Here is a 26,523-nt window from a genome sequence, read left to right as displayed (position 1 = left end):
TGTGTGGTACAGTGGGGTGAGCTGAAGCATCCTGTCACATGGAGCATTTGACAGGGCTTTCCAAAAAAGAAAAAAAAAAAACAGTTACAATTGTACAGTTATCAACCTTTTAATAATGCTCATTAAAATGTAATTGCTTGACAGAACAGAAATGCATTTAAATATGATTAAATAATTATCAGAAGTTATTTGTACATGAATTATGTCTTAAAATGTCTTAATGCATGTTACTATTTTAGATTTGACACAATACTGGGCACATTTAATTTCATCCTATCAATAATTGCATTGTAATGAATTGGTAATAACATGTATATCAAATCTGTAATATCCCCTTAAATTGAAATAAGTCTGTTTAGTTTGTGAAGAGTGACACAAACACTATTTCTAAAAGGGCTCCTGGGTATTCTTGAAAATGTTTCCAAAAGCATTTTTAGTTAAAAGAGAGAGTTTACCTATTCCTTTTTTAATAATATATAATGTTAATGTGAAAGTATTACCATGTTCATTTATTTTGTTTTACAGTGTGACACCTCAAGACATTTTCAGCATCAGGCCTAAGCACAAAATAGGTCAAAGCTTGCTTGTGCAGATTTTAGGTTTTCTGCCAAAATAGCTGTAATGTGTCAAATAAAACAGGATGCGCCCAAACTAATTTAAACACTAGACTATATTACAATATATTTATAATGAAGAGGACGTGATGGAATATGCTATGTGTAAAAATAAGTAGAAATAAAGGAAATATTGTGTTTAAAAATGTTGAACAAATGTTGAAGAGACTTGCCACTAGGTGAGCTTAGAAAACCAAACGTTCAGCTGAACTTTTAAAAATTCGTCAACTGTCTAGTCGTTTTATATAGCTAGCAATAATTTTATAATAAATATTAGGCATATTATCATATTTATAATAACTATGTTATCAACAACAACAATAATAATATTAATAATACTAATCATAATTTTAAAAGTAAACTCTAGCGTCATGACTGCGGAAGTTGATGGGGTTTCAAGCCCACTTCATCCTCTCATGTGTGTTGTTGATCTTCAGTTTATGGTCTTGATGCAAATCGAAGCCTCCTCCCACTGGCCCCGCCCACTGAAATCCACACAGACCCACAGAAAGCGGGAGAGGTATTTAAAACTTTTTGAGAACTGTCACTGGCTTTGTCATCCAGAAAACCGTGACGCTTTATTACCGTACCGACAAGAAGATTTTGCTCTGGTTCTTTATTTTTTATTAGACGAAGGAAACGCTACACCGTGAACCCTCTAAGAAAGTTTTCTTCAGCACTACCGAAGATTCGCTGGTATGTCACTTTGCTTCGGACTTTCCTTCTTTGAGACGTGTAAATTGGCTTAGGAATGTTATATGACCAGTTTCGAGTTCTTGTAAGAAATGTCGTTTTATAGCATGTTTACAGCATGCTCACTCTGTAGACGCGCGCGCACCGCGACTTGACAAAACTAGTTGATGCCTGCGATGCAAAGTGACGTTCTTCAAGTGCACGTAAAGGAAGAAAGCCCATTAGTTTTCATTAAGTGATTGCAGGATGTTCATGTTCGTATTTTAAACTGGAGTTTTGTAAGTATGTACGGTGTCTGCAGATGTTGTGATGTGGCCAGGATGAGATGTGAAACTTGGTGACACCTCTGACAGCTGAACTGCAATGTGTTGTCCTGCAGAAAAACTTAAATTCACAGTTCTTTTGCGCCTTTACATGAAGCCCAACTCTTTTTTTTTTTTTTTTTTTTAGGATGAGTGGACTGCCTTGCACAGGAATTTCATTTAATTAAATTAATGTACGTAGTTCACATAACACTGCAGGTACAGTCATGACATGAATTGCTTTCAGTGCATGTAAAGACAAAAACCTTTTCTGTTTATTAGTTGCAGGTATTGTGAAATTCTAAAGCAGGCCAGTAAGTATTAAATATTACCGCTTTAGAAATAGTTTTTTTTTTTTTTTTATAGTTCAAGGCCCATGTTACTAAATTTGATACTAAGACTGATAGAAAATATTTATAAATATGATGTTGTCTTGTGTCTTAGGCTGATCATTTGGCTGTATGCATACTTTAGAGCTACTATAGGTTCTTTAGCGGGAGGTTCTGTTAATTATATTAATCATCTTCAGTGGACGTCTTCGGTTCTAGACCAGTGGTTCTTATTCTTATCTGGTGGACTGGACCCTAAAATGTGTTGTAAGTCTGTTCTGATTAAGGTCACAGGGCAAATAATCAAATGCACATAATGTATCTTTTAAAAGACTTCTAAAGGAGAGGACAAAATGTTGTTGTTGTTGGCTGTTGCTGTGCAACAAATTAAATTCTGCAATATTTTGGCACAAATCCATTTGTTTCTCGATTGAAGATAAATTAGACAGGTGCCAACATTAAAAGGACCTACAGCTATAAATCAATCAATAAATAAAAGATGTCATCAAACAATTCTGTGACTGTGTTGGGTTTTGATGCCTAATATAAAATCTGTCCTGAAGCAAAACCACTGATATAGACTGCAAAAAATGTAAAATAAAGATTCAAAATAATTCATTCTGTGATACCTGGGCTGTCAGATTGTTTGTTTGTCTTAAAAAAGCCAATTAAAGTATGCTTAGGTTTTATTTTACATTATTCTTATAATTTTAAGTCCTCACAAAAATGTTTATCAGTATAAATTATTAAAAATCTATCTAAATTTAAAGCAGCAGGTCTGTAATCTGTTCATGTGATGGTTACTATTACACATTTATAAAAGTGATGTCTTTGACGTAGACTGAGCGTCTCTTTCATTATGCATGGCTGATCTCCTCAGGGGGATTTGTTCTGGGTCCCGGTCAGGCTTTTCACGCCTGTCAGACATCAGATGATCCCTGCAAGTGTCTTCCGTGAGAAAACGATGGCTTCTGGGTAGTGGCTAGTCTGAGCTTTTTAAAGTACTTTTTCCTAAAGTGGCTTCTCATACGTACGCATATTGTATTGGAGATGAACAGAGGACTGAAGGTGGTTTCATGACGACAACAGACCTGTGACTGTTATCTGATTCAAGACCCCTGTGACATGATGATTCAGGTCCTCAGGGTTAGCGATCACTCGCTCCCAGCTTATTACTCTCTAAAAAGATAGAGGGAGACAGAGGAAGTTCAGTGGTTTTGGGAGAGAACTAAATTCACAAAGCTAAATGCACATAGCTGAGAAGATTAACACAAGATTTTAATGAATTTTACTAACTTTTTCATCGTCTTTTCAGTCTTCGTCACTTTGGCGTTGTGTGTGTAGTGTCACTGATGATTCATAACTAGAGGCATATATGAGTAAAAACTGCATGTTGATACAAGTGTATGTGTGTTACTTTGCATGACTCACAAAAAGAGGACGCACACACACAGATGTGCAGATGTTCCATAAGAGTTTGTGTGTATGTGTGTGCTCTGTGGTCTTAGCGGCGGCCCTGAGGTGTGATTTAGTGTGTGTTTGTGTGCATGCTGTGTGAATGAACTCGTCTGGTGCTAAAGATGCGCAATTGGCCCAACGAGTCAAGTAGATTGATCAATCTGTATCACTGTTGGAGGTTGTGGTTTTGTTTGAGTGCAGCTGGCCACTTCATGTCCCCAGTGTGTCACTGTTTTACACGTGGCTACACTCGCAGCCAACACGGAGAGGATCCATTCTTCTATTATAAACATGTCAAAGAGGCCCCCATCACCATTCACTTACGCAAACCGTACTCTGTTTAGACTGACTGACTCAATCCAAATAAGATTCATTAGCAGGTAAAAGGACTACAGTGTCGGACTACAGAATGGTTTTCGGGAGGCATCCACTTCCAAAGTGGCCCTAGATGATGTGATCTACAGGTACCCACATTATTTATACATGGCTAGAAATAGTTGTCATGCAGTATTTGGTCTGGTCTCTAATGCTGCGATAGTTTTCAGATGACATGGTCAAATATACTGTAATGACCCCATGGAGTTTTATGATTTTGAGTCCGTGTCTGTTAGCTTTGACATCATCTCTTTACTCTCTTAAAAATAAAAGTACTTTTTTTGGCAGGAACCTTTAACATCTGTGGAAGTTTTCCAATGCACAAAATCAGGACTTTTCCCTAGGGGTGTGCAATATGTATCATCTGCGCTAATGTCTTAATTGTTGTTTTATCGACATGCAAGATGACATCAAGTATGCCTCTCACTTTGCTAAAAAGTTTTATGTTTATTTTACAAAAACACTATTTTTCTATTCATATAGTTATAAATGATATCACACAAGCAGGAGTGCTGTTTTCCTAAATATTAGCACATAAGCAAAATCTCGAAAGTGATATATTAACTTAACACAGTTTAACAAACAAGAAGTTAATGTTGAGTGAGTTATATTTTAGACACAATATTGTTGCTTTTGCCAGCGAAAATAGTTCCAAACCAAGCCGAAGCCGAAGTGTCAGCTTCTGGTGGGTTTAGTGTCATGTTTCTCTATCCATAAAGGGCCTAAGCCTAAAAAAGGTACCAGCACAACACATACACTCAGCAAAATATTGTTTAGTTATTGTTATCGAGATATACTTTTTTTTTGTCAATATCGCAGACCTCTGCATTTCACACTTCACACTTACTATTTAACCCTGCGTCATTGTAAACCCACATTTCATGCTGCTGACACTAAACAATTAATCCATTCTTATTTACATATTTGCTGTGTCAGTGTCATTGACTGAATGAATGCCACATTCAACCTGTTTACATGAAGTCTCTAGCATTGCACATCCTCATAGGCTATGTTGCTGAGTGTGCTATCAAGTTGTCTTAAATGGACTCAACCTCACCCCTTTCCATACTTTTAAAAGCACCTAAATATGAGGCATGCTGTTGGGTGTCTGTTGCTAATCATCTTGCCGTACCATTCTAATGCAATGCAGGAATAACACCCCAAGACGGTTTTAACCGTGCTCCTGAGCAGCGTTTCATTACAAGGAATTCTAACCATGATTCTAAATTACAAGTGTGCCCTTTACCCAGGGATAAAAATGTGGTTTAGAACAATGATAGCCCAGGGTTAAGCTCAGTGTGTCATTAATTAAAATGATCAAATGTTCTTCACACTAAAAAATGTTTCTAAGGACTGTTCACTGCAAAGATCTTCTAGGAACTCAAAATTATTATTTTATGGCATTGCTGTGAAAATTCTTTTGGACACTTTATTTATGAGAGGATAGAATGAGCATTTATGGCCTCATACCAAACCAATCACGTAAGGATTAGCATTTGGGGTGGGAGAAAAAATTAGATGCATGAAAATCGCGATCTGACAGACCAAGCCGAAGCCGTGCGCTTCGTGTTTGTTTTCCTGAAGCTCAATTGCGGCTGGGGTTCAAATACTTTTATACAAAATTGATGTACACACAGTCAGTTATGTTTTCAGAGCATGACAAAACATCTGATATCGAAATAGACCTGTGCATTAGTGTAAATACAGTCTGTTAAACCTGCCACTTTCTATGATCTCAGGCCATCCTTAAAAATATTCTTGTTTGCCGTAACCCGACCGACCCTGTCAATTTAGCACCGACTAAATTTTTTATTTTTTTTTGCTTTTAGTCCAACCAACTTGCCGATTGTAAATTTGCGTTAAGACCGACCAATTTGTTTTTTTTTAACTCTTCAAACAACTAATACAAACGCAATAAAATACTATTAATTATATTTAAGTAAGTATTGTAAATATATAAATTGCCTTTGCCTACATACAAATGAAGGCTGTCTTCTTTAATAAAAAAAACCCTTGACGTCATCTGTGTTTACACCATAGACTGTGAAAAAATCATAATATTTAAAATAATGTTTATGAACCAATTATTATTAATTAAGTTGCTTAAAGAACTACTAACAAAACAGCATCATGTATGCATGCATTGTTAAATAAATAAAAAGGGCGGAAAACCAGTCACACCGGATACATTTGGGATGTTGAACAAAAACCCAACATAAAGTCTCCAAATATTTTTAAAAAATGTAATTAAATACATTAATTTTACATGTCTTTCTAAACATGGGGCTCTCTTGTGCGAGACGCGAGTCCAACGGTGTCCCTCTAGAAAATGTGCGAAATATGCCTACTGTTCTGTGTGAACGGCTTGGTTTCAGTTTTGATGTAAACAAGATCTTCTCCACATTGATGATCTTTTTTTTTTTTTTTTTTTTTTTTTTTATATATATATATATATATATATATATTTGTTAAGTACTGGGGGTTTTTATTTTATTTTTTTTACCCAATCCAGACCAGTAGAAAAATGTTTAAAAATTGTTTTGTTATATTTGAAAGCATTTTTTTTTCTGTTTATTTATTGATTTATTCGATTTTTAATTTTGTTTTTCCCAACAAGGGGCCTTTATTTGTTATGTTGAGATTTTTGTTTTGCTTCGGTTTGCCTTTGATAACATCTTCTTAAATGCCTCTGCTTTTGTTGTGAGAATGAGAGGGGAGAGAGGGGGACACCAAATGAAAAGAAATCAAAAGCAGAGGGCACTGGTTTGAGGCCCCTTTGCTGGAAGTGCAATATTTGTTGAGATTCTCCAAAAGGACTTCCCAACCTCAGCAGCTGCCTGTGTGTGAATGGCTCTTTGTTCCTGCAGCTGTTTAGAGAGAGAGAGAGAGAGAGAGAGAGAGAGAGAGAGAGAGAGAGAGAGAGAGAGAGAGAGAGAGAGAGAGAGAGAGAGAGAGCAAGCTCTCCTCACCTTACTGAGAAAAAATGAGAAAAGGGCAGAAAGCTAGGAGAAGGAAGGAAGCCGAGTGAAAGCTAGAGATGGTTTCAGAAACTGATGAAGTTGCGGCACTGGGACAGCCCCCAGTGTAGCTTGTGGTTGTCTTTAACCATTGATAAATGTTCTGATTGACATTTGAGGTTTTAATCCACCTGTGCCTCTGTGCGTCTTTGTGCACTGGGGTAGCGTGTGATGGTTTCTCACCCATGGCTGCACGGGTGGCTGCTTGTGCTGAATGTAACTGCTAAACCCATTAGTGAAATGCTTGGTTTTGCTTCAGTAAACTAGCGTGATAAATCTGTGATGGTGTTTGGTCAGGTTAATAAGAGTGTTGTTGGCCTTTAGACTGTGCATGTGTAAACATATCTGCGCACTCTCTGTGTGGGATGGTGAAATATGCCTCTTAAAATCTGCTACTTGCATAATAGGTCATCTTTATGAGCTAATGAAAAAAACATCAGAGAGGCAGTTGTGCGACAATCACTTGCAGCACTCTTAGCTATAAATTCTTAGAAATATGAACCTCTTCATTGATTTGTAATATAAACTGTCTGAAAAAATAATGGGAAATTGCTTTAAAGACTGCTATTAATATGAGTTTTGCTGATGTTTGGACCTACATTCACCATTATTTACTTCAAAAACACTGAACCTGTATACAGTTTTGGGATGGTGGCCATGGAAAACTTTTCATTTTCACTTTTCAGAAAGTTCATTTTGTCAAAACGGAATGAAACTAATTGGATCGAGTCCGACGCGACATTTCAGAGGCTCTGAGCAGACGTAAATGTTTGAATGCCAGTGTAGATTTGTTTGAATGGTTTTTATTTAGTGGCTCAGTATCTGTCACCATGCAGATGGTATGTATACTATTGCACCGTTTTCTCAGGTAGTGGACTTAGTAAAACGTCATGCGGATAATGCATGCTGTATTTAAGCTTCTAGTGTGGCATGTGTTGGTTTTAGCTCACCCTCCGGTGAACTCCGATTGGCCGCTTCATCGCTCAAGTTCAGTTGTGGTCGTGTTAATTAGCTGTTATCTGTTAATGCTATTAACAGCCAACTCTAGGTGTCTAATCTTCACTGCAGCATTTCTTTTATTGTGTTGTTTAAATCACTGTGTATTTTTTTGACACTGTGAATTCCTTATGCTTTAGTTTTAGACATGTTTCAGTTATTATGAAAAAAGCGTTAAGTATTCAAAGTGTGACCAGGATGTAACGTCAAGTTTGCTTGTTTATTTGTATTATTTAGTGTAAATGTAAGTTTTTTTTTTTTTTTTTAAGAAGTCACCATGCTCACCAAATCTGTATTTATTAAATCAAAATTACACTAAAACTGTAAAATGCAATATTTGTACTATTTATTTTTCTTTTAAATATTTTAAAATGGTAAAGCTGTATTTTCAGAAGTGAGAAGCGGTCTTTGATCCTGCAGTTCAGGTCAGTATGACCCATCTCTTGTTCTTTTTATTCCCACTATTCACACGAGGCTTAATTAGTGGGTTGAGATTAACAAGTGCCGCTACCTCAACCAGAGCCCTGCTGTCTCTTCCCATCAAAGCCCCCAGGATGTGACATTAAGACCCTAATTCCCTGCTGCTTGGTCGCTGACTGACATCTTTCTCTCTCTCGTTCTACAGAGCTAGTGGGGACCGTTCAAGAAGACACCCTGCTGCTACTTTTTCTGCCACGTCTGGCTTCAGGAAAGCGTTTCCTTCCAGCCATGTGGCAAACGGCACTCATGCACCCCTCTTCCATCCTGTTTTTGACCCTCAGCAGCTTGGCCTCGGCAGGTAAGCGCTGTTATCCTCGTAACTCATCATCTCTTTCCTGGGATTTTTTGGAATAATGGGTCGAGAGTGAGTGAGCTGTCTATATCTTCTGTTGCGTTTGCCTTGTGAAGATGGAGGAAAGACTGGGTATTTTTGAGGGGTGTTTTGTTTTATGTCTTGTCTCATGATGAAGTTAATATCAGTGCTGCTCACTATGCCCAGTGGAAGCGTGCATAGTGATGCTACTGTAGCAAGAACAAACCTTGGTAAAAAAAAAAAAAAAAAAAAACTGCAAAATTTTTCAGTGTTCATTTTTACAGTTTTTGTCTTTTTAAAGAAATTTTTGTCAGCTTTACTCAAAAAATGGCATCTAAATTTTGGAAGGGATACATCTCATTTGGCAAATAAATTCAAAATTACACCAAATATTCAAAACTTTATATATTCATTTGAACATATATCAATATTTAACAAAAAAATACATGTGAAAACTATCCTGGATTACCTTAGCTTCTGAAATTATACTATAAGTACAGTATAGTATATTATTATAATGTTGTGAGCTCTTTATGTTTTAGCTCTTCTTTTGTTTTTTTTTGTTTGTTTTTTCTGGGGGTTAGATATGTTTTAGCATTCATAATAACCTACTGTAGTTTCAAGGTCACTTGTGCATTTGTATCATTTTGTTTTAATGCAAGTTCTAAATTTAAGTTTATGTTGTATGTATACAGTATATATACACTACAGGTCAAAAATGTTAGGGTCGTTATGTTTTTTTTTTTTATGTTTTTGAAAGAAGACTCCTAAGCTCAGCAAGGCTGCATTTATTTCATTAAAAATACTGTAAAGATGTGAAATATTTGTGCAATTTAAAACATCCTCTTTTTTTTGGTTTTAATATATTTGAAAATGTAATTTATTCTTGTCTTGGCAAAGATGATTTTTCAGAGGTCTTTTAGTCTTCAGTCTTCAATGTCACACGATCTTTAAGAAATCATTTTAATATGCCGATTTGGTGCTCAAATTATTATCATCATTTTTAATTTTTTTTAAATCATCACAATTTAAAAATGTTGATTAATAGAAAGTTCAAAAGAACAGCATTTTTTAAAATATCAATATTTTGTAATACAGTATTAAAAGTATGAATTTCTAAAACTTATTTAATGCTAGTGGATCTGATTAATCTTACATGTATAGTAAGTGATTTAGTTAATTACTAGCATATTTTTTTCAGATTTTTCAATATCAATGATACGGTTGACACAATACTTGACTGGATGTAGTCACAGAAAACGGGGCATGTTCCTCGTAGGGCGTTTTCTCGATAAGCCGTACTCGCCGCTCATTGTCTTGACAGAGTGAGGCAGTGTTGACTGTTTAGTCAGGCAATCACGATTCATCCCCTGTGTTCGGAATTTCCCCGGTTCCTCCCAGCATGAGTCTCCTAGATCTGGCTGTCAGAGAGCAAAGGCCGGGGGGTGCGGGGTGGGGGTATTCGCATTAAGAAAGTGCTGACAGCCTCAGTCTCTCAGCCTCGAAACACCAGCGCCACACGTCAGCTATGCCTCTTCTAACCTGACTCAGGCAGCTCTATCTGTGTGATTGATCAGATCTTGTTGCCTCAGTCTCTTCAGAAGAGCGATGATTTGTTCCCCTCTGGCACAACAGCCTGACAGATAGTTGCATGCCATGAGAAAAAGGGAAAGAAAACAATAAGGCAGCAACAAAACAAACATAGGGAACAGGCAAAATGATGACAGTCATGAAGTCTGGGATGGAGAGTTATGATTTAAGAGCGCACATATTTCACACCACTCTCCATGATTTTGCTCTCACTTGTTCTGTCAAACCTCTTTTTGTTGGTAACAGATCCCACTGGTCATTCTCAGCGGTTTTGTGATCTCTCTGTCTCTTCAACTCAATGCTTTTCTTCTGGAGTTAAAAACCGAATCCCATTCGGTGTAGATATTGGAATAGAATCAATCAATGAAATATAATCAAATTAATCAGATATGAATGATTAGGCTTGTCATTCAAAACACTTTGAATCAATTTAATTAACTAATTATTATGACTTGAATCAAAATAATTAACTAATTATTATGCATATCAATTATTAATTCATCAAATATATATCAGTTAACAGCCTATACAGTTACAATATTTGGGGTCAGATTTATTTTTGAAGTTTTAGTTTTATTAAAGTCTATAATCTTCGTTTTGGTGCTCTTTGGGTGTGGGATAATTCAACAGTTCCTGTTAGTGATGGTCAAGCAGGGGGACAATGGCTACTGTGTCTAAACGTCCCTTGAGTTTAGTGAAGTCTGGCCTGAAAACAATCTCACCTACCTCTTCCTTTAGCTCTCTTGAGCAAGCATTGTTGCTTTGCACTATATATTTGCTTCCTTAGAGTCTTAGACATTTTGGCATTTATTGAGGCTCTTCTTTTAAAGTAGTTTTTTAGTATTGTTGATGAAGCTGTCCAGAACCTTTGTCTTATGGGTGATGTTGATTCTGATAAATCGGAGTCTAAACAGTCTTGCCTAGTGCCAGATCCTGTCATGCTCAATCTTTTTCTTGTACTCAATCTTTTTCGCTTTGTTTTTGAGCGTAGCGGCCTCCCTCAGAGTCTCCCGTCTCTTGTTTTCTAAAAAACTAGGACATTATCTAGTCTGCAGCATCAAAGTGTCTGCAGCCTTGAGCCCTTTTCCGCATGGACTTCAGATCACTGCCAGTCATAACCTGTGTTCAGCTCGAGTCGTCTGATTATAGAGATGACAGAGGTGTGATATATGAACATCTCCATGTCTTTCGAGACTCGTCTTGAATGCTGTATGTCGTGTGTGACAGCTGAGAAATGTGTAACCTATATGACAGAACAGGAAGAAGATCGCTCTCAGTGTGTCCCAGGATGGATCGCACTTATGTGATGCGACTGATACAGCAAGCTAAGACAAGGAACAGTGTTTCACAGTGTACAATTTTTAAATCTGTAATTGCTTTGTAATAGGCCATAATGAACTAATGAAAAACCAAGAAGTGAAAAAAGTGTAATACATGGTTTCCTTCCTTTATCTCACTTCATTCTTCCTGCGCTAACAGTAACAACTTTCGTCTATACATGTTCTTCAATCTAAAGGCCTGTTCACAACAAGGCAAATGTTACAAAATTTGCTGCGATACATATTTGAATTTAAATGAACAACTATTAATGTGTCTAATATTATTTATTTAAATGTTGTAATTAATGGCGAGGGTTCTTATGTCTATTCTGCAAATAAAGCTGGCCAGCCAATAGGATTCACACTGTCACATGCTCCGAGCCACTGCTGTTACATAAGATTATGACTTGTGAACGAGTGTGTTCCTAAACAACAGTTAGGCACTAATATTCTCTTGTATTTGAAGAAAAAGAAAAAAAACTGAAAGTAGAGGTACCCCACAAAGTATTAGATTTTAGTTAGGCACTAATATTCTCTTGTATTTGAAGAAGAAGAAAAAAAACTGAAAATAGAGGTACCCCACAAAGTATTAGATTTTTTTTTAATTACTTTTATTTACATTTTTCGGGGGCTTCACAGCCTGTTCCCCATTCACTTTAATAATATAGAAAAGAGCAACCTAAACATTCTGTTAAATATCTCTAGTGTCCCATCAAAGTAAAAGTGTTCAGATTTAAAATATTAAATACATGACGCTAGAAATTTCATTTTCTGGATGAGCTTTCTCATGTGTTTTCAAATAGGCTGTCTGTCCCTTCATTTGCCAGACATTCCTTTCTAAGCACTAAGTACGTCAGAGTTGTCTTTTTTTTGGTCTCTCATTTAGCCAAGGTGTAGATTCTTAGTATAGTCTGTTATTATGGGATGGCAGGGCTGTTGGAAGCCCTCAGGTTTCACTGGTATAGTGGAGAATGGGGCAGAAATCAATTAGCAGCACTTGCCAAAAACAGCTCTTGCAGGATGCTGGTTACGCCGAGGGCCTAGCGTGTGGCATGTGGGGCGGCTGCAGAAACACGCGTCTGCTCCCTTTCTCCTCACCGCTCCATCATTTTGATCCTCCCGCAGCTCTCCTTCCATCCTGGCATGTTACAAAGACACGAATAGAATTAGTGCTGAAAGGTGAGTTTACAGAAATATACCCACAGTTATATTCAGCACCAAGGAAAGCTTTAAAGGGATCGATCAGTCCTTCATCAAGGAATAAAGGTCTGGAGACTAATGTCCCGAAAAACTAAATAAACCTCTCTCTCTCCACAGTAGGTGTGTGGTTTGTTTAGTCTCTCACTCTGAGGAATGACCCCAAACAACATTTTATTTTCATAATTTTGTTTAAAATGACTTTTCTGATTTTCCTCTCTTATGAACCAGGCACAGAATCAGACAGACTATAATAGTGCCTCTCCAAATGTTTGAGGACAAATGATCTGTGTGCTGTTTTATGGTTTGTGTTACTGACTACGTCTGTGTGTGTGCGTGCGTGCGTGTGTGCGTGTGAGTAGGTGTGTGTGTATGAGCCCTGCCAAATTGTATTGCGCAACCGCTGCAATCTGAGTCGCGGTGCTGAGGAGGCAGAGAGATCCAAACCACCACACTCCACATGCTGCTCCTAACTGGAAGGAGAGTGAGCGAGGGAGAGAAAGAGAGAGAGAGAGAGAGAGAGAGAGAGAGAGAGAGAGAGAGAGAGAGAGAGAGAGAGAGAGAGAGAGTGAGAGAGATCTCCTTCCTAAACCAGATGTTGCTGTGTGATTTAAGTGTTAGTAACCAGACTCCTTCACTGCTCTTGTGTTGGCACGAGGGAGAGGTGTTGGGATGTTTACATAGCAACAGCAACCCGCCACTGGCTTAATTACAGGTTACTGCAATCTACACCGCAGCTCGCAATCTCTCTGAGTCAGTCTGATACTCTTTCTCTCTATCTCTTTCCCCTCCAACACAACCGTTATGCCAGTAAGTGAGTGAGTAGACGACCTCAGCCAGGGACCTAATGGAGAACAGCTGGTGACCCTGCATTTTCCATTGTGTTTCATATTGTGCCGGAAAAAGAAAAGAAAATGAAAAACACAGGCCACAAGATTTGGAGGGGTCCAGGGAGCGTGCCGTGAATTCATTGAAAAGAGAGGAAGAATCATAGCTTCAGTTAACTCCTTTTATACTGACTGTGCGAAGAACAAGTATAAGTTTGCCTGAAGAAATCTGAAATGTACACAATTTATATATACTATATAAATATAAAGTATAAATATAAAGTATATATATATATATATATATATAATAGGGGTGTAACGGTTCACAAAATTCACGGTTCGGTTCGATACAGTACACTGATGTCACGGTTCGGTTCTGTACGGTTCGGTACGTTTTAGATACAGCAAAATGTAAAAACATCTCAACTTTTCAGAATGCCGCAAGCGCACCGCGGGTCATGTGACAAGAACTAACCAATAAGATTCATCCTTTCCCGTAACAACGTTGAAAGCTCAGCCAAGATGAAGGAACAGCTGATCATGGTTGTATATGGATTGCAATTTTGAAATAAATTTAGTAGCAGAGATACTGCAAACGATTTTTAAAGCTGCAAATCCATTTATCCTATGAAATTTCCGCGTCTTCATGGAGAGAGCACGTCATTGTTGCTAAGCAAAGGCAGACGCCTCAGGGGCGCTTCTGCCCGAGCGTTTTGGAAAGGAGGAGAAAGACGCGCCTAGCGTTTTCCACGCGTTTTAGGCGCGATATGTGAACGGCCCCAAAGGCGCTCGCTCACTCAGCACGCGCTGAAGGCTCATTGCAAAATGTCTAATGCATTTAACAGACCAGAAATAGAAGATCATCCAATAACCAACAGGTCTGGTGTTTGGGTGCACTTTGGATTCCCTGTAAGCTATAATGGTGATGATAGAATGAATGGTAAATAGTAAGGTCTCATATCCGCGGCTATAATTTAAATGTAACGTAAATGTAGCCCACCAATCGACGCGGTGATGTCTTTTGCCCTGTTTGAGTCAGTTTGAAATGTCTGTCTAAATGCTGAGGGGGTTGTTTGTTGCGTGTATGTTTCTCCTTTTTTTCGTCTTTTCCCAGATACTGACACACTAAGGTGATGTCGGCGTAAATGAGTTGACATGTTTCACGTATTCCCGCTGGTTTTTTTTTTTTTTTTTTTTTTTTTTATTCCCGCTGGTTTACCCACCAGATGCGACATACCGTTGTTTTTTTATCCACCACTCTCTTGCCATCAACATCATAGCTTACAGGGAATCCAAATTGCACCCAAACACCAGACCTGTTGGTTATTGGCGGATCTTCTACTTCTGGTCTGTTAAACGCATTGGCCATTTTGCAACGAGCCTTCAGCGCGTAGCCTACTGAGTGAGCGAGCGCCTGACTGAGTAGCCTAACATAAACATTGAAGTTGGTGTTTTTTTCTTCTTCGGGGGTGTCAGGGGCGTTGCCTGTTACGTCGTTTGGGTTATTGGGCTACCTTGTTGAAAGCATATCATTATATTTCACTTTCTTGTTTTTTTTAAAAATATAATTAATTAGTCCAACGAACGGTTCAATACGAATACACGTATCGTTACACCCCTAATGTATAAAGTAATTACTAATGTTACATGACATGAGAAAACATCTACAATCCCATTTAAATGCCATTTCTTTGATTATTTGGTAGTTTGATGGAATTGCGTGGAAGTCTTTGGAGAGTTTTTTTTTGTTGTTGTTGTTTTCTTGACATTCCAAATGACTTTTGTTGTGATTTTTGCATAACGAGCTGTTTTCTTGAGATCTTGACTTTTTTGTTAGTTCTTAGTTTAAGTTACCATTTGTGACACCTGATAAGCGGCTTTTTTTTGTAAAGCTGCTTTGAAACAGTATGTATTGTCAAAAGGGCTATACAATTAAATGTGAATTTAATTGACTCTCAGAGGCCCCCCATTGACCATAAAAATATTTGCCCAACATGGCTGTTCCAGTTATTAATGATTTACTGGGTGAAGATTGAGGATAATTATTTTAAGAGTATTTTACTCTTAATTAAAAAAAAATGATATGGATATGGATGACAAATCAAATTATGTGGCATGTTGAGAAGATGTAACTTGTTTGTTAATGATTTTTGCCTGGTTAAGAATAAAGTGGGCAAAAAAATCTGTATACTTGCATCGAAGAGGGGGATCTAATGTAGAAGTGACTTTAAAACCTAGGCTTATTAGATTACATTTACATTGGTGAAATGTCCAATGTGTGGCGCTAAAAATGGATTGAGTTTTATTTGACACAGGATCTGTCAACATTTTTGCATTGGTTATTTAACTTGCTGCGGCAATTCAGAAATTAGTCTGTTGAGTGCCGCTGAAAGGTAAATGCTCTATTGCATTTAAAAAATAATGTACTACTTGGTGTTATAGTGTTAATAAGACCAAACACAGGATAAAAGTGCATTTACTAAAGCAACTGTACTAGCGTCTACTGGATTTGTGTATCACTGGACTCATTACAAATGCAGTGCTGTACCAGGTGAGCTACCAAGCAAGTTTACTTTGTCAGAAAATTGACCACTATTAACATGGACAAACAAGCAATCATCTATAACACCCTAGTAACATGTAAATTATATTGCTTGTTGCCTGTTTTGTTGTGCCTTCAACTAATATGCAACAAATGTGTCCAGTTTGCCGCATGTGTACTAAGCCCCTTTCACACTGCACATCGGACCTGCAATATTTCCGGAACATTGCCGGGTTGTCTTCTGTGTGAAAGCAACCACGTCCTGGGATTGATTACCGAATTGAAACCGGGTCGGGGACTTAGTAACATTGCGGGGTTCGACCCGGTACGAGCGCTGTGTGAACAAAAGCCAGATCTAATTCCGTGTCGAAGTGATGACGCGCGTTATCGCGCGACTCTTTTACCAGCTGTTTTGAAGGAAGCTCAATGTATGCAACGAAAACATATGTGCAAACTGTAATGAAGCAGAGATCAGTTAGTTCCTCACTTTCCGCGCTGACGCAGAGATCGTTTGCTTGCTTCAGTGAAAGTATAACGTGCCTAGCGTTGTCGACTCGTACATTACACGTCACGCGCTGATGTCACGTGTCTTTATGGGATCTTCAAGGGTTGTGCCTGAAAGCACGCACATATCCCGGGTCATCACTGGTAGTGTGAAAGTGCAAAATCTAGCGACCAGGGAACAATTGCAGGAACACTTTACCCCTGTATTTGCCGGAATGACAGTGTGAAAGGGGCTCTATAGTGATCAGTCCTCAGGGGTGTCCTGACTTCCAGAGGCAGCTATGCAACTGCTTGAATTCAGCAATGATATAAGCACATGATGTTCTCCATGATGTTTGTTGACATGTTGTCAAGAAATAGCTTTCGTTGCTATGTGTGTGGGTTTGTGAGAATAACTTTCAGTATAACTATTGAGGAAAATGAGTCAATTGGACAATAACATGACACAACATGAGGCAAATTTTTAAATGAGTGCAGTATACAGTTTTTGTTAAATATGTTCTGTGTGAAATGCATTTTTAGCTATTATGAAGTGAGATCACTAACAAAGTTTTTTCATGCAAAGCGTACAGACCCATCTAATTGATATAAATATTTGGTGCAGCCTTACTGATGAGGATATTCTTCCTTATTCTATTCATCAGAACTCCAGACTTTATCCAACCCATTGTATCCCAAAGGCTCAGACTTGTGCATACAAGAAGGAGGCCTGACTTTTGACTTGTCTTTAATTGACTGCCTACCCTTTGACCTTAAGTCTGTTCTTATGCTTATGCCCTCAACTTGTCTTTCCTCTCACACTCACACTTGACCTTTATTTCCTATGTGCCCACTCTGACCAGGCCTGTCATGGGTGCCATCAATAATTGAGACAGTTGGGCGAATGATGTGAATATAATATATTGGTTGTTAAAAGTTTTATTTTATTATGGTTTTAAAACTATGTTGCCTACCCACATTTTTGTATATTAATAGCTAAAAGTATAGTGAATTAGCAAAAATATTAATATATTAAATATTATTAATATCATTTTATTATTATCATTATTAATATTAATGATACGAACCAATCAATCAATTAACAAACAACATTAACAAAAACAATAATATTAATACGAATAATAATAATAATAATAATTTGTTATTAATATGTCAGTAATACCATTAGAAATATTTACATTTTAAATGTAAAATTTAGTTTAATTTCATTTATTTTTAGAGCCACAAAAATTGTCAGAAAATTTTATTAGATTTTTTTTATATAGTTTTCCCCCATTTATTTTTACATGTTGCTTTCATTTACAAAGATAGTTTGAAACTAAAAACATCACAGGCAGTCCACATGTGTTCAGTGCATTGAGGAATGAAGGGGATTTGAAGGCATCCCCTTAAGTGGCCTCTGCTTGTTTCAGCTCTTTCAAGAGGTTTGGAGCATATCTTCAGAAAGAATGTGGCAACTCTCACTACTGACTGGAGAAACATGACGTCTTTGTTTATCTGAGGAGAGTCCTAGTAGAGGAGCAGCCGTGGTGGGGAGAAGAATCTCTGTCCAAATAGCCGCAGGACTTGGAGTGTTTACTCTGATATTGGACCATCTCCTTCCCTGTTTATGTGCTACAGACAACAGTTGCCTCAAGTTTATTCAAGTGCTATTACAGAGGAGACTCTTCTGCATGTGCGTGTGATGTTGGGTCTCATTTGTTTTTTTTACGATAGAGGTGCCAAATCGATACTTTTAAACGGTACTGGTGCCTGAAACGATACTTCAAATACGAGCTGCAAATATGATGACATTAAAGAATGGCTTTTTAATTGAATTTTTTTTTTTTAAATGAATAATATGTGAAAAGTTACAATTATACAGAAAAACACAACAAATTTACCTAACAATTTCACAATAAAACCTAAGCCACCCAACACAACAACAATAATTTAATACTAAATAACACTACAGTAAATAAGAGTTACAGTACTAATAACTCCAAAGTAGTATTTATTCTTGGCAGGGATGCAACAAGACAGTTAGCACACAGGTCAATATATACCTTGGTTTTTAAACCACGGTTTTCAGTTTTTTTGTGATTTGCGTTGTAATGTTCCATTTATTTTGAGAGAAGTATTATTCCTATTTATACCCCAAAATGTTATGCTTTATACACATTTAATGTCTGTTTTATTTGCACGCCCTCGTGCAGTAACTCCATTTATGCATCACAGAAGTAATAGAGCTAATGACACTTCAGGAAATCCCTAATATGGATGGACAAAGGCATTCAAACTATTGCTGTGACTGAATAAAAAGAAGATAGAAACTAGTGTTGTCAAAAGTACTGATCTGACAGTTGTCCGGAAGACAATCACTGACACCCTTCACAAGGAGCGTAAGCCACAAACATTCATTGACAAAGAAGCTGGCTGTTCACAGAGTGCTGTATCCAAGCATGTTAACAGAAAGTTGAGTGGAAGGAAAAAGTGTGGAAGAAAAAGATGCACCACCATCCGAGAGAACTGCAGCCTTATGAAGATTAAATTTCACAAGGAATGGACTGAGGCTGGGGTCAAGGCATCAAGAGCCACCATGCACAGACTTGTCAAGGAATTAGATGAACCACAGACAACGTCAGAGGCATCTTACCTGGCCTAAGGAGAAGAAGAACTGGACTATTGTCCAGTGGTCCAAAGTCCTCTTTTCAGATGATAGCAAATTTTGTATTTCATTTGGAAACCAAGGTCCTAGAGTCTGAAGGAAGAGTGGATAAGTTCATAGCCCAAGTTGCTTGAAGTCCAGTGTTACCAAGAAATCTTGGAGCACTTCATGCTTCCTTCTGCTGACCAGCTTTTTGAAGATGCTGATTTCATTTTCCAGCAGGATTTGGCACCTGCCAACACTGCCAAAAGCAACAAAAGTTGGTTAAATGACTATGGTGTTGAGTACATGTACAATAAATAAACTTACTTTCCAGAAGTCCAACAATTCACAATTTTTTTATTTTATTTATATATTATTATTATTATAATTATTATTATTATTATTATTATTATTATTATTATTATTATTGGTCTTATGAAGTATTCTAATTTGTTGAGATTGGATTGAATTGGTGGGTTTTTGTTAAATGTGAGCCAAAATCATCACAATTAAAATAACCAAAGACTTAAACTACTTCAGTCTGAGTGGAACGAATTTATTTAATACACGAGTTTCACAATTTGAGTTGAATTACTGAAATAAATTAACTTTTCCACGACATTCTAATCTATGGAGTTGCACCCGTACTGTAATGATACCAGCATTTCCTGCTAACATTTTGAGTGCTGTTGAGTGGATTCTTAAATGGCTCTGATTGGCTGTTCTTTTCATGTGCTCAACAGATATGTTTGTGATTGGGTACAGTAATCATCGCTTTACGCTCTTCACCGAGTGCTTACGCAGATACACACAGGAGCATTTGAAAGCCACATCTATCAGTGGATACGTCTATGAACAAATTTATTAGTGATCTGCTTATAGACTGATTTTTACAATTTCAGTACTGACATCTGTACTTTTTTGACAACACTAATATAAAGGCTTTAATGATGATCTATGGTATTTTCATAATAAGCAAGTATATTTATAATCCATTTCTAATTCACATATCTTTTCCTTTAGTGCAAGTGTAACTGCTGCATTCATGCAATCCTCACATGGTCTGATTTTCCTAGGTGTGCTTCGGCCCGGTCATAAAGGTACAGGTGCCATATTGGCAATGGGTTTCGGTACAAGACAGTGGGTTTCAGTACAGACAATATCTAACCAGAATGTACTTATAAGAAATCTTCATTAAGAAATGTATTCTTTCCAGGAATTCCTTGGGCATTCAAATGAGTTCTTGAGTATATCCGAGGACCTCAAAGAAAGACTTTAAGACTGAGTTTACTGATTAAAAGCAAAAAAAAAAACTTAGTATGTATCTGCTAAAAACTAATGAAAAAGTGTTCCCCTTTATGTACCTCTTTGTTAAAGAGTCAACGAGTAGTGCTGTAAGAGGTAAGAGGCGCTACAGGGAACAAGCTGTACAAGTATATAACTGAAAACCACTGTTGATTTTGAAAACTGTTGATTTTGATGATTTTAATGAAGTGACTTGTGAAAACAATGGCTATTCAAGTGTGCATAGAGATTGTGTGTCTGTCATTTCCTTCTGAACTGATCTTGGTGGCCTAGTGCAGTATTTTGTATTTGATTTGCTATGTGTATTTTGTTAAGCCAACTGAAACTTGTTATAGTACTTGCATATCATTCATTGCTCTCTTGTTGATTTTGATTGCTTTCATTTTCCTCATTTGTTGGTCGCTTTGGATAAGTGTCTGCTAGATGACTAAAGTAAATGCAATTCACCAAAATGTAAAATTGTTCCAAATTGCCTTGAGTGAGTTAGATGCATATTGGTTGTACTCTTGTTTTTATGTGTTGGCTAAGCTGCTCTTCCATCTCTTTTTTCGTGTGCATTTGATATATGACTATGCATACACTTTCCTATTTCTTTACATGCGTTTCAGCAGTGAAGGTGGACATTAAACTCAGTCATGCACACACATGCAGGTCTGTATGGAGCAGTTGTCGACCTGTTTGTTGAGAGTCTTCCTCTCCCCTCTTCTTTTCTTCTCCTTTCCTTTGGGAAATGGCCATGTCCTCCTTTACTTCAAAGAACATTGATTTATATCTAACTTGATAGTACCAGTGAGAGAAAGAGAAACAAAATGAGACCGGGATAGAGGGGAAAAAAAGAGCTCTTACCAAATCTTTGTGAGCTCTGCTGTCTCTCTAGACTATTAACTGCGGTCATGAATTGTGCTTTGACCCTGGAGTTGCCTCTTCCCCTCACTCTCCTCCTGCCTGAAAAATGAAAGATGTGTCCCCATCGATTCACACTTGAACATCTGAAACCCTGTTCAATGCCACAGTTGTCCCTGAACTTTTTTTTACTTTTTGCCCACACACTGATTTAAAGCACTTCATCCACACGCAAAAATATACCTGGTAGCATATCTGGACATAAAACAAAGTGTTACTCAAGCTTAGTTTAGCCTTCTGCTCCTGTTCTCTCCATCATGAGCCCAATATCTTGCTTTTTTCAAAGTCTAGAGAGCTATTTAGCTTTTTTGATGTGACTAGGTAGGCTGGGTGGTATATGGATACATATTCTTTATAAGAGATATGGTATGAGGCAATGTAGTTTATATTAATATACAGTAGTTTGAAACCATTGCATCTGAATAATAGACAATTTTTTGATAGCAGATAGCAGTATGCATTAATGAGGTAATCAAAAATCAAATGCAAAAGTTTTTGGGTTGTAATGTTACAATAGTTGAATTAAATTAGATTTTTACCCTTTTTGCATATAATGGATAGCATATCCTACTTTCACTATATTTGTTTTCATTCATATAACTATTGTTTCAATGGACAACGTTGCATGGGCAGGATGTAAAAAAAAAACTAACAAAAAACAAAAACAAATCAATCAATAATTTATTATATAAATTATATATAAGTACGTATCTGCACTCCCTGAGCTACCGAACAAACCTACAGTCTATGAAAACCCATAGATATGAAGCTGGATATGTGTGATGCTAACATTCAAAAGCATCAGTTTTCAAATCTCAGTAGTTTTGAATTCATTACATAATATTCTTCAAGTAAATATGCGAAAGAATAAAAGGTGTCTGAGTTTTAATGCCTCTAGTGTTAATTTCTTTTGGAAACTGCAGGGATATGTACAGTACTTATTTGTACGTATTTTGCATCTTGCGAAAAAAGTGCAGTCAGGTACGTTTTTGCTGTAAGACCAGGTAGCGCATATCGCATTTCGGGCAAATTAATGTTAAAGGAGATTCTTTTGGTGTTTGATACATGCATCACACTGATGTTAAAGTTTATTACTTCTACTAAGATTATGCAGAATTACCTCCCACTGCCTTTCCCGTCCTTCATCCATCCATCTCTCCTCCTCTCTTCACCTACATGTTGCTCATCTGTGGTATTTTGTGAAACCATTTTTCATCCACAGACAGATGAACTGAACTCCCTCTATTCCCTGTGAAAGAGTGCATTGGCTTCCTGTATTTGTGGCTTCTGGGCTGGATTGGGAGTTATAGTTACAGTATGATAAGCAGTGCAGGTCTAGCAATTTCAGATAGCAATACTAGTAAGGAGAATATTGTGTTCATTAAAATAGCTTGATGTAGCTTCACAGGGCCTGGGAATTTCATAGACCAGGAAAGAGGCAGAAGGTTTGGAGGATTGGACATAATCCCTTATTCAAAATGGGAACAAAGATTTGTTTCCTTATGGTTTATGTAGATTGAGTCTACGATTCTGAATTTGTGAGCCTACATCCACCTCTATTCCCATTTACCGTCATGAGCCTTGACTTACTGTGGTTTAGTTTAATTAAAAACTTTAATGTTTTGCTGCACATGATCAGGTTTTAGGTTCCAACATAACTAGGGCTGTGCGATTAATCGGAATCGTCATAAAACGTGATTTGACTGTAAAGCATATTTGTGTGTGTCAAAATTGTGATTAAAATTTAAATCGCAAAATTGAACAAAGAAATCGCGATTGGGTTTTTTTTTGTCGATATCGCACAGCCCTAACCATAACACAGCATGAAAATTGTTTTTGTCCAAGGTGTGTCTGAAAAATAGATGATGCATTTAATGTCAACATGAACTGGCACTCACAAACCGTTTTACTATAATTTGATGTGTTTGAAGTGAGACACAATATTCAATAAGAAAAAATGTAGGGTGGGGCTTGAATTTATCTGGTATAGCTGACTCTTTCAGAGGTAAGTTTTTACATAGTTATTACATAGTTGTTACATAGTAATAACATGATTAGTAATACAATATGTCTTGCAAGATATGCAGATATACATCGTTTTAAATGATGAGTGCATAATGTTTGAAAGTCTATATAGGGTTGTTGTTTTTTCTTGACTCTTACAATCCGGAGCAATGATAATCAAAAACAGTGATGTTTTTGTGTTCGGTAAATAAGAGAGTTTGTTTGATTCCATTTGGAAATGCTGTATAAGATTTAGTTTTACGGCAATGAGGGATTAACATCACTTCCTGTGCCCTACTCCAGGACCTTGGCCTGTTACCAAAAGTGTCTTGGAATCAAGTGTTATTCCTAGAAGTTTCAGTTTAAGTGAGCGTTTTAGAAGTAATTTGAGTACTCTCAATGCCAGAAATGTTCTTATTTTGAATTTCTACAAGAGCATTTCCTGCCTCTCAATGGTCGCTAGGCCTCTTATGACTCTTCGCCATGTTTCACTCACTCTCTAAATTCACTAAATTCTCTGATAAACTACTTCTGCTGTTCTTTCTGAATCAATTACCATGCTCAAACACTGTTTTGAGTATCTGCGGTTTGAGATAACCCTCTGTTATTTTACCCTGAAGATTTAATCTGCGTCAAAGCAGAAATAGTTCTCAGAAGAGCTGTGGACATAAAAGCAAACTGTGGCGTATTATAAATGAAGTGAAAGGGAAATGCCAGAATCCCACTCCACATTCTGTTAAAGCAATACTTAACCCTCATCTGCTTTCCCTCATACCATCCCGAACCAGTGTGAGTGTTCTTCTGTGAAAAGAAAAAGGAGAAGTTTTGAAGACTGTGCTGGTTGCTTTTTTCCACCAAATTAAAATGAATGGGTTCTGAGGCTTTTAAGTTTCAAAAATTATACAAAATGCCATAAAATAACCATGAAGGTGGTCTGTCTACTTTATGCTATATTATCTGCATCCTGCATTGCTCTCCTAGACATGTGAGTGAAGTAACAATGTTCAGTTTGTGTAGAAAATCATTCATTGGAGCCTAGTAAAATAAACAGTTGATCAAACTGACATTCTTCAATACATCCTTCTTTAATTCATTTTTAGACAAGCTGTCTCTTTAAAAGGTGATTTAGTCATCACACAAAGACTTCAGAAGACTTAAATGGTGCGAAAGTCACATCTACTACTTTTATGACCCTTTAATGGTGCTTTTACTCCTTTGTATAGCCTGAAATATCCAGTTCTCATTCATTGTAATTGTATGGAAAAGAGCAACCAGCACGATCTTCAAACTTTCTATTTTTGGAAGAAAAGAAAGTAAGTTTGAAACAACAGTGATGGAGCTTTCATTTTGTAGTCAACCATTCCTTTAAAGTTCTTCGATGTTTTTGAGCCACATCAGGCGCAGGGGTTCTTCCTTTCACATCTTTCTCTGAATAGTTTCTGTGTTTTACAGAATGAAAGGTCACACACGTGGTCGTATGTAAAGCACTGGAAAGTCACGCGTCGATGCTTCTCACTACATGAGCTCAATGAAGTGGCACACACGTGCATGTGTGGATACACACTCTCATTCTCTTACTTTTGTACACACACACACACACACACACACACTACTGTGCTATCATCTCTATTTTCTGCTGTATTGTTTCATATGATCAGAACAGTATAGGAGGACAGTTTTGCACATAACCTGGCATCCAGGTCATTAAATTGGCAGCTGTGACTTCGGACTTTGTTTGTGTTTCCCCACCTGAGAATTTGTGACAGGATGTGTGTGTGGTTTCTCTGTACAGAGATGCAAAAGCAGTATTTTTGCAAGTAAGCGAGATAATGGTGGAGATAGAAGTGAATTTACTGTAAACGGCTGGGAGCTGTGTGTGTGTTGTCAGAAATGTGTGGTGTAGACCCAGTTACAGATGTGGTGTGGGTTTGTCACTCAGCATCAATGAAACAGGTGCATGTGGGCGTCAGTAACACATTTGTCTTTGCAAGGCAACACAGGCTCTGGCAGATTGTTACAATCGCTTTTTTCCCAGCACAGTTTGTGTTTACACTACACAGTTGCTCTGGAGCTATAAAAGGTTATTTGTGAGGACATGGTGTGAAAGTTTGGCTGTCATTGGGTCATTGACAAATAAGTGTCCATTATAATGGAAAGTATAATTATTAAAGGTCCCGTTTTGCATGCCTTTTTGAAGCTTTGATTGTGTTTACAGTGTGCAATATAACATGTGTTCATGTTTCGCGTGTAAAAAAACACAGTATTTTTCACACAGTTCACCTATCTGTATACCGCTGTTTTCACTGTCATAAAAACGGGCTGAAGACTTGTTCTATGAAGTCCCTCCTTCAGAAATACGTAACGAGTTTTGATTGTGCCAGCGGTTCCTGTGTTGTGATTCGACAGCAGCTAAGTGCACGCGGCCCTCCTGCTAACGTGATTGGACTAGTTTTGAGAAGCAAGTAGGCAGGATTTGTTTTGAAAACCTGGCAGGCAATCCTGATCTGAACGCACGTGCTGGAGATGTACTTCTAATCACAGGAGCGTTTTTAAAAGTGAAGTGACATTCAGCCAAGTATGGTGACCCATACTCAGAATTTGTGCTTTGCATTTAACCCATCCGAAATGCACACACACAGAGCAGTGAACACACACACATACACTGTGAGCACACACCCGGAGCAGTGGGCAGCCATTTATGCTGCGGCGCCCGGGGAGCAGTTGGGGGTTCGATGCCTTGCTCAAGGGCACCTAAGTCATGGTATTGAAGGTGGAGAGAGAACTGTACATGCACTCCCCCCACCCACAATTCCGTCCGGCCCGAGACTAGAACTCACAACCTTTCGATTGGGAGTCCGGCTCTCTAACCATTAGGCCACGACTTCCCCTTCCCCTTTTTTACTGACGAGAATAGGTTTTGAGCTGTCATAAATATACTATAAAACATAATATAAATATATTATGTTTTATAGTCCTTCAAAAAAATTAAAATAATAAATTCCAGATACTTTGAAAGCATAATTCTTATCTCATCAATTCAGTTTTAAAAATAAATATACATATTAAAATATACATTATTAATATCAGATGTATTGAAAGCATGCAGATTCAGATTTTCTCATGGGA

General features: G+C 37.5%; 1 protein-coding gene across 2 annotated transcripts in view; it reads left to right on the top strand.

Moving 5' to 3' along the window:
* Positions 1 to 1,068: 1,068 nt before the first annotated feature.
* LOC113050653 (transforming growth factor beta receptor type 3-like) overlaps positions 1,069 to 26,523 on the top strand; it is a 117,614-nt gene continuing 92,159 nt past the window's right edge. Inside the window, exons 1-2 of one of the 2 annotated variants that reach the window (XM_026213851.1) lie at positions 1,069 to 1,310; positions 8,410 to 8,562. In XM_026213851.1, coding sequence (XP_026069636.1) covers positions 8,493 to 8,562 — 70 coding nt within the window. In that variant the 5' untranslated portion in view covers positions 1,069 to 1,310; positions 8,410 to 8,492. The remainder of the gene's footprint in view (positions 1,311 to 8,409; positions 8,563 to 26,523) is intronic. The other variant, XM_026213850.1, reaches the window with a different exon arrangement.

The sequence above is a fragment of the Carassius auratus genome, chromosome 31 (genome assembly GCF_003368295.1).
Source record: "Carassius auratus strain Wakin chromosome 31, ASM336829v1, whole genome shotgun sequence".
NCBI lineage: Eukaryota > Metazoa > Chordata > Actinopteri > Cypriniformes > Cyprinidae > Carassius > Carassius auratus.
This window is presented reverse-complemented; position numbering and strand designations above follow the sequence as displayed.